At 46.7% G+C, this 8,494-nt stretch overlaps 1 protein-coding gene across 2 annotated transcripts; it reads right to left on the bottom strand.

Moving 5' to 3' along the window:
• Positions 1 to 3: 3 nt before the first annotated feature.
• Positions 4 to 8,103, bottom strand: PSMB3 (proteasome 20S subunit beta 3). 2 transcript variants are annotated; one of them, XM_036990905.2, is made up of 6 exons: positions 7,971 to 8,103; positions 7,483 to 7,667; positions 4,767 to 4,874; positions 2,568 to 2,745; positions 1,000 to 1,100; positions 4 to 110 (listed from the first exon to the last, which is right to left on the bottom strand). In XM_036990905.2, the coding sequence occupies exons 1-5, from the start codon at positions 7,971 to 7,973 to the stop codon at positions 1,002 to 1,004; spliced, it is 573 nt and encodes a 190-aa protein (XP_036846800.1). In that variant the 5' UTR covers positions 7,974 to 8,103; the 3' UTR covers positions 4 to 110; positions 1,000 to 1,001. The 2 variants fall into 2 exon arrangements, with proteins under 2 accessions (XP_036846800.1, XP_036846799.1); XM_036990904.2 differs by having other exon boundaries at positions 1,006 to 1,100.
• Positions 8,104 to 8,494: the final 391 nt, after the last annotated feature.

Raw genomic sequence — 8,494 nt, 5'->3', positions numbered from 1 at the left:
GAGTGAAAGAAAAACTATTTTATTTAAAAAAAAAAAAAAAAAAAGGGCTCCAGTAACAGGGTTAGTCCATTCGGGCCTTCAGTGTCCTGGTGGTGATTTTGTCCTTCTCACTGCAGAGGGAGAAAGTAACAAAACATCTACACCCATCCCGCCAACTCTAGGTCTAACTGCTGTGCTCATGTTACATTAACATTAGCTGGTTTCCTCTGCCTGTGGTGAGGAAGGGAAGAATGGAGAAGTAGGGACTCCACTAATGAAGACTTCCCACAGGTGGAACCATCAAGAGACGAGACGCTTCAGGGCTTGACTGTGAAGCCCTCCAAAAAAGGAAAAGGGCCCCCAAGTCATTCAGGAAGGAGGTGTGATATGTTTCACCCTAAAGAACATAAAAGAACCTTGGGGTGGTAACTTCTCTGCATCTGCGGCAGTCTGGTTTTCATGGCAAGTAGGCAGGTTATTCCATAACAGAAGGATCTAAATGCTTATTCTGGGATGCACCCAAGAAAAGCAGGTGGGAGGACACCTTTTACTTCACCCAATTATGTTCCTGGTGACAGCCCCAAACAAGAAAAGGGGTGGCAGTCAGGGAACTGGCTGGGGGTTGTAAAATAGTTCCCAGAGCTCAGGACATCACACAGCCGTGGGTTCCACACTGGTGGGAGTTGGGAGAGCAGAAGGGAGCTGCCCAGGATTTTGCTCAATCTGTAGTATCTCTGCTGTGGCTATTCCCAAACAGGCCCCCTGAGCCTTTGAGGACACATAAGGAAGGAAAGTAATGTCTGTGAGCAAGGGAGCAGGAAACTCAGGGTCGTGGAGCCTTGCCTGACAGAGGCCGGGGCAATCAGGGTAGACTCCCTACGGCCACCTTAGGGAAGCATGGATTTCTGCTACCCCCAAGCCTGACAGCCTTTCTTACTTATCTCACACTGTCCTGGGGGATGGGGTGTGTTGGGGGAGGAAGAGGCAGGTGTCTGCACATGTAGACTCCTCCCAACTCACACTCACATGATGTGGACAATGACTCCCATGCCTGACACTGCATCCCGGTCCACGGCATTCAGCATGGCTTGAGAGATGGTTTCAAACAGGTGTTCTGGATCCTGTCAACAGAACAAAAGCCTTTCAATCCTCAGAGCCTTGGACCCTAACTTGATCTGGCTCCTTAACTCCCTTTTTTCTAGGGTCAAGATCCCCAACTCTGGCTTCTCCCATGACTGAAGGGAGGGATGGTTCTCTGGATGTGGGAAGGTCCTTCAGCTCCTCTCTGAAGGAAGCAGGGAAAGAGAGAGACTACAAGCCCTGACTTCCTCCACTAACCAGCAGTGTAACCTTGGGCAAGTCCCATGTCCCTTCACTAAGCCTCAATTCCTCTTCTGTAAAATGGAGAGCAGAATCTATTTAGTTTCTGTGTGCTTTACCAGCTGTCTGATGGACTCTCCTCCTGAATGTCACACAGGTACCTCAAAATGCAACCTGTCCAACCATGAACCCATTTCCCTCCAACCTGTTACTTCTACCTCCTCTATCTTAAATGGCGTAGCTAGAACACTCAGGCATCCTTACTATCTCCACCTCCCTTACTTCACTCTTGGGTGACCAAGTACTCTAGACTCTGGCCACATCCCCTTCACTGCCAGTATCTTTGCTCAGGATTTCAAAGCCTCCTGAAGGCAACAACATAGCCTGTGGCATCCACCTGCAGGCTCTGGTTCCTCGGCTCCTTACTGCCTCTGACACCATGTAGAAGGAAAAATTCAAACTCCTGGGCATAGCACTCAAGGCCTTTCAGTCTCACCCCCATCTCACTCTCCAGTCACTTCCCCATACATTCTGCCCACACTCCAGCAGCCACAGCGAGCTCTCTTGCATCACGGAATACACTGGGACCCTCTTGTACATGTGCACAGGCCGTTCCTTCTGCCAACCAGGCCCCTTCTTTCCAAACTGCATTTTAACAGGTATTTGTCATCTGTCTTGCTTCATTAGATTGAAGAACAGACTATCTGGTGTCCACAGAGCCTGGCAGAGCTGGCCCAACAATGAACCTGCCTGTCAGGCACTGTTCCAGTCTCTCTTGCGTGTTTTCCTCACACTACCACGCATAAGGTAGGTTCAAGTATCATCCCCACTGTACAACAGATGTGATGCAGACATAAAGAGGTGCAGTGACTTACCCAAGAACATAACTAAGGGGCAGGTGGATTGGGTTTCCAATCCAGACAACCCATCCCCAGAGCCCATTCTGTGGCACTGCCTCTAACTCTACACCTTGTTAAATGTTTGTTCTACAAATGGATAAGAGAACCCTGTAAACCCAATGTGAGAAACATTTTGCTTTTGGAGCAAATATCCGAGGGAGGCTTCCTAACTCAGGATGCTCTCTGAAGCCAGCCAGGCTGCACCAAGGCCTGGCAGACAGTTTCCTGGGCAACCTCCCAGACCCAGCAGCTGTGGCTTTCTGTCCTACCTGAACTACTGCCCCATTATGTCCCACATGAAAACATTTTCCCTGAGGGCCAAGGGGTGAGTACCTCAGAGCCCAGCCCCACTCCATGCTACCAACTCACCATGTTGGGCTCCCAGAGCGACTCACACATCCCATACATTTGTTCAGTACAGGTGCCACTGACCACAAAGTCATCAGTCACCATGGGGCAGCCGATGAGGTCTAGAGAGCAAATGAAGGGCTTAAAGGTCTTCGGGTCCAACCCAGCAATGACTGGCTCAGTGTAGTAGGGGCCAAACCTATGGGGGCAGAGAGAGAAACCCAGACTCAAGAACGTCCACTTTCTTGGTCTAGCCTATTCAGATAAGGCCCTGGCCCAGGTGCAGGGAGGAGAATGGAAGGCCTGTTTGGGAAGGTCCCTTTTCACTGTGGCCACCCCCAGGCATCTGGCAGTGCTCTTTAAACTTTTTCTTCTTTTCTCTGACACTTACCCTCATGTCTTCCTAACCCCTGATCCTTTCCTCCTCTTCGTTTCTTTGGGAATTCTGCTTTCTTTATTCTATACCTCTAACTCCCTTCAAAAAGGATTTGAGGCAGTTTACAGAAAAAACACTGAAAAATAAAACTAAATTACTAAAAAAGAATACAAGACTTTTAGACTGAACACAATGTTTTGTTCTGAATCTCCTAGCAGACAAGGCAAAAAAGGATACCAGTGGGCTAACTTCATTGTCTGCCAAAAGGAAAAAGCATACCAGAAACTTGTTCTAGACCCTGAGCTTTGTGAATAACAATCTTAGGGATCTTTATATATAAAATACTCAAAAACTAATGGCCACTATCCTCAACAGAACAGTTGAGGCATTATCCATATGTCTTATATCAACTCTCAGCAATTTCTAAGAGCATGGCCTTAAGTTATAGTTCTGTAAAAATAATTTAAAAAAATTTTTTTTAAATAGTTCTAAGGTAGAGAAAGTGGTTAGAACAGCATGCTTTGATCCAGTATTTCTCAGATTCCTGAGTATCAACTTTTATAAGAAATTAAAAATGTGTATTTTCCTCTCAATAAACTGAAAGTCAAGTTAATATAAGAATATCCCAGATTATCTGGGAAACAACCTTAAAACTAAATACAGTGCAGTTCGGGGTCTATGTTTGTACTTCCAGTTTTGTTGATACAGAGGTATCACCCAAAGGTGATATTTAACTTTCACTGGCAGTGTTTCACAAAGAGAAGTGCCTGGATGGATTCTCTGGAGTTCAAGAAGTTCTCACCTTTACAAAGGGTCTGTACACTGCCTGAGCTGGCATATCACTGCACTAGCCTGTCCTGCCGGCAAATCACTGATTTTAGTTGGGCTTGCAGAGAATGCTTCTGGCTACAGGACCTGAGAATCTAGACTTTTCTAGGTCAGCCTCAATGTCCTATATTTTCATTATTTTCAATAAACATGAGCCATTAAATACATATATGAGTTAATTTTTACAACTTTGTAAGACTTTTTTTCTTCCATATAAATCAGTTTTAAACATCTTTTGTTAAGCCTTTCTCAATTTGGGATTTGATAATGGTTACCAGATACGGCAGTTTACAGCTGAGGACATTAACGTACACCTAAGAAAAAAGTAACCCTTTCTCTGTTTTTACTTTTTAATACTAAAAAGGTAGTATTGATCCAGGTATAGAAATGACAAAGCCTTAACTTTCAAAAGCTAAAGAGTACTTCTGCAACTTTTCTGTAAAGTCTAAACTTATTTCAATATAAAAAGTTAAAAAAAAAAAAGAGTTCAACTTGTCCTGTAACCCAATTTTGACCAGAGGTGAGTGGCAAAGTTCTGTGCTCTGGTGAGTGCGGTGTTCTCCCTTCAATTCTGTCCCAGTTTCTGCACTGAATTCTACAGTTAAGCCCCTTCTTATCCTCAATATAAAGTCCTCAAAGAGAACTGACAGAAATTAAGACACCTAATTCTTTGGTTTCATATGTTCCAGAGAATCTAGTGCCAACAAAAGTAGCTCTGGAGTAAGGGTGGCTTCTGGTGGGGGACTCCACGGCACTCGTGGTGGGGTTAATTCTGTTGCCTAGGAACCAGCTCATCTATTTGCATTCCCTGCCTTCTTCTGAAGTTGCTTTTTCTTTCCTATTTGGTTGTCAGAGAGGCCCACAGAAAACAGACCTATAAACTAAGGCTATCATCTGCAAATGAGACATGGTAGAATGAGGAGGAATCTCCCTCCTGGGCATCCCTCCACACTGCATGCCTACTTGGCCAATCAACAGTTTCCGCACTCCCTGCGTCCCAGACTACATTCACTCACCGCTTCTCATATAAGAGGTTGGCCACCATGCTCATGAGGGTGTAAGGCTTGATCTGCCGGCCCTCCTTCAGCTCATACAGATTCAGCCGGAACTTGAGGCGCTGGGCACTGTGGTAGGAGGAGAAAAGTAAGCTACTAAGTTGCTGCTGAATGTCTACTAGCGTCCACCCTGTGGCAGTCAGGAGGAACATAGGGAGACATACAAACTCACTCTCTGACCAGACTCCCTTTTTCCCTCTTTCATGCGATGTTCTCACCAGCAGCCTACCCTTACGTCCATGTTTGAGGGCTTGCCCAATACACTCATCACCTGTAAATACACCACTCTGCTAACCTTTACCCCAAACTTTTTTTAAGGTGAGAAAAGGGGAGTAATCAAGTGGATTCCCCCTCTTTTTGGAAGGAACAATTTATATATAATAAAATGCACAGCTCTTTCCACACTCTTGAGGAGTCTGCCTGCAGACATAGTGATGGCAGCTTATAGTAGAAACAGCAGTGGACTGAGAGAGTTGACCTGGTCTAAGCCTTCATTATCCCACTTCTTCCATCCATAAGTTGGGAACAAAATAAACTACCTGGCAGTGAGATAATGTATGAGTGTACGACAAGGTGCTCGGAAAACTGCAGTCTTATGTGTGTTAATAAGCAGCAGCTGCTGCATTAATGGACTGGAAGGTGCCTAAGAAAAAAAGGCCACACCTCTTTTGCTGCCTTCTCAGAGCCCAGGGATAGGCCACTGCAGGGAGAGGGCCAATGCCGTTACCTGCCAGAAGCAAAGCAGTCACAGGACACCAGAACAAAGAACCTTCCACAGGACCTGAGCTTCATCTTTCAGGTAAGGAAACTGAGACCTAGCAAAGTTAGTAATTACTGCCCACAAACAAGCAAACTTGGTGGGAATAGCCTCCTGAAGAAAAAGAAATGGTGTGAGGAGAATGGCAGCGGCTGGAGAGAAGGCTGAAGGGAGCCTTCACACTGACAGGAAGGCTAAGCTATCACTCTTTGATTCCACCAGGACCCGAGAAAGGGCTGGTTGGGATAGACGTCAGGAAAAATTTCCAAGTTATAGGTCCTTGAGACTTAGGGAGCTTGAAGGGAAAAGAGAACATGTTCTGATAAGCTTCCACCCACATTAGTGAACTAGTCTCTCAATCTGCTAAGAAATAAGTCCAGGAACTGGTGCTCCTTAGACCACCAGCTTCCTGCAGCATCTGCCAGGTGTGACCACATCTTCCCTCTTGAAATCCTATCCTGATTCTTTTCCTATGGCCTCTCTTCTTCCCCACTGCTAAATACACAGTTCAACTCTGGAACTGCAGCTGATTTTTTCCCACTATATATTGTGTCTCTCCAGAATCTGTTCCAATCGATTTAACAGATCACCAGTGCCTCTCTAGCTCTGGGATATAGTTTTAAGACCCCAAGTGCTCACAAGATGTTTTTACTTGGCTTGCCTTGTCCCTTCAAAATTGTTGTCAAAAATCGACGTCATTGCTTCACTCCTAAAACTAGTCCTTCCAATTCCTACATTTCAGTCAACATGCTAAGAACAGAAATCACCTTTAAAACACTTCTGGATTGCCAAGTGGAGAAAAACAAGTACCAAATAATTTCACTCATTTGTGGAGTATGACAAAGCAAAACTGAAGGAACAAAACAGTAGCAGACTCACAGACTTCAAGAAGGAACTAGCGGTTACCAAAGGGAGAGGGGTTGACGAGGGTAGGTGGGGAGAGAGGGAGAAGGGGATTAAGAGGTGTTATGATTAGCACTCACAATGTAGGGGTGTCACAGAGAAGGCAGTACAGCACAGAGAAGACAAGTAATGACTGTAGCATCTTACTACACGGGATGGGCAGTGATTGCAATGGGGTGGGGGGGACTTGATAATTTGGGTGCATGTTGAAACCACAATGTTGCTCATGTGAAACCTTCATAAGATTGTATATCAATGATACCTTAATTTAAAAAAAAGTTATCTCTAAGATACCTTTCACCTAAAAAAAAAATCTGGATTGACTACGTGCTACATATTTGTCTCAATACTAGTAACATGTAAAAAAGACATGGACCCAACCTCAATGAATGACTCTTGGGCTTCACAATACCCAAGTAGCCACTAAGGCTGGTTAGCAACAACTCTCAGAAACACCTTTCTTTGCTTTCCCACTACTACTGCCCCATTGGGACCATAACCCTCACACCTTGACCATCACAACAGGTAACTATTTTATCCCCCCGACTCTCCCTTCTCTCAAATTTCAGAACCACTTTCAATTAGATAACTAATCTGGCAGTTAATAGGCACCAGCTCATCACAGGTCAGTTACCGTTTTGTATGCCTGCCTTCTCTCCCAACTAGACCTGAAGTTCTTAAGGAACTGACACAGGCTTTGGCACTGAGATTGAGTGCCATTCAGTAGCTTGTATCTTGGGCAAGACACTGAGACCCTCAGTTTTCTTATCTGCAAAATGGGACAGCAACATGGTAACGTCATTAAGAGGACTAAGTAAGTCCATGCAGGAAAAGTGCTTTACACAGTCTGGCACTGAATAGATACTGGTGAAAGCTCGTTTGGACAGAACTCCGTGCTCCTGATGGTGTCTGGCAACGTCTCAGATTCACTGGTGCTGTTTGGTAGATGACACACAGGCAGCTCAAGACGCCCAGATCCAAGAGGCCTGAGTGTGGGCGAGGACCCTCGACACTTACACGGTCTGGACGTCGGTGGCTAGCCCGGCCAGGCCGATGTACAGCCGATCGCCCATAGGAAAGATCTTCTGGAAATCCGTGGTCACCATCTGGGCCTGGATCCCGAAGCGCCTGTCGGCGGCGATGGCCACACAATCCTTCCCCTTCATGGCCATGACGGCCCCTCCGTTATAGGACATAATAGACTGGGGCAGACAGAGCGAAGGGGCTCAGCAAGAGGGGCCAAATACAGTCACAGCACTCGATCCGGAGGCTCCTGTACACATGGCCCTCCACTCTGGGGGCGCCCGAATGCCCCGACTCCAACTCTGACTTCTGCATTGTGCAGCTGCGAGGAGTCGCATTCACCCCCTCGGTCCTTACCTCACCTCACCTCAAACTGCGGCCGCTCCCTTCAACCGACCACCAGGCCCTCCAAACCTCTCATAACCCCCCTCTTCGTTCCTCAGCCCCTACCCGGGCTGCCCTCTCCTCGCTCCCCAGCTCACCATGATTGCGGCGTACTAGGACCTTCTCCCTCCACAATTCCAGGCAACCCGCTATGAACCTCACTGCGCAACCACTCTCGCCGCTTTCTATTAGCTGAGAGGCCGACCCTTCCGGGACACTTTGGCTTCCTATTGGCTATACCTCTTTGTCAGTCATCAGTACAGAGTTTGGTTGAGAAGCCAAAACGGAGGAGCGGAAAGCGGAAAGTGAAAAGTCACTGCGAGTGGGGAAGAGCCTGGCTTCGCGGTGCAAGCTGGGATCTCGGCGGACCCGGACTCAGAACACCGGAGACCATCCCCGGGACCTGGGCGCACGTGGGCTGGTGAAACCGGGGAGACCCGGCAGCGTGTTACCTATAAACAACGTTGTGTGGGTCGAGTGTATTACTCATGCTAGCTTATTTCATTTATTCATTCCAAGAATCTTCACATCTGTTGTGTGCCCAGAACTATGCTAAGGTCTAGACATTCACTGGCCTAAAACGGTGCCTGATATTTAGGAGGCACCCATTAAGTGCATATTT

Source organism: Manis javanica, chromosome 4 (assembly GCF_040802235.1).
Source record: "Manis javanica isolate MJ-LG chromosome 4, MJ_LKY, whole genome shotgun sequence".
Taxonomy (NCBI): Eukaryota; Metazoa; Chordata; class Mammalia; order Pholidota; family Manidae; genus Manis; species Manis javanica.
The sequence above is the reverse complement of the archived record's forward strand: the minus strand, read 5'-3'. Positions and strand labels throughout refer to the sequence as shown.

What these genes read in the sequence shown, in the direction of transcription:
- PSMB3 (XM_036990904.2), bottom strand. An exon ending in GCCACCGACGTCCAGACCGT is followed by an intron (nt 4,875 to 7,482) that starts GTAAGTGTCGAG and finishes CTCCTACCACAG; the next exon opens with TGCCCAGCGCCTCAAGTTCC. An exon ending in GGAGTCATTGTCCACATCAT is followed by an intron (nt 111 to 1,005) that starts GTGAGTGTGAGT and finishes CTCCCTCTGCAG; the next exon opens with TGAGAAGGACAAAATCACCA.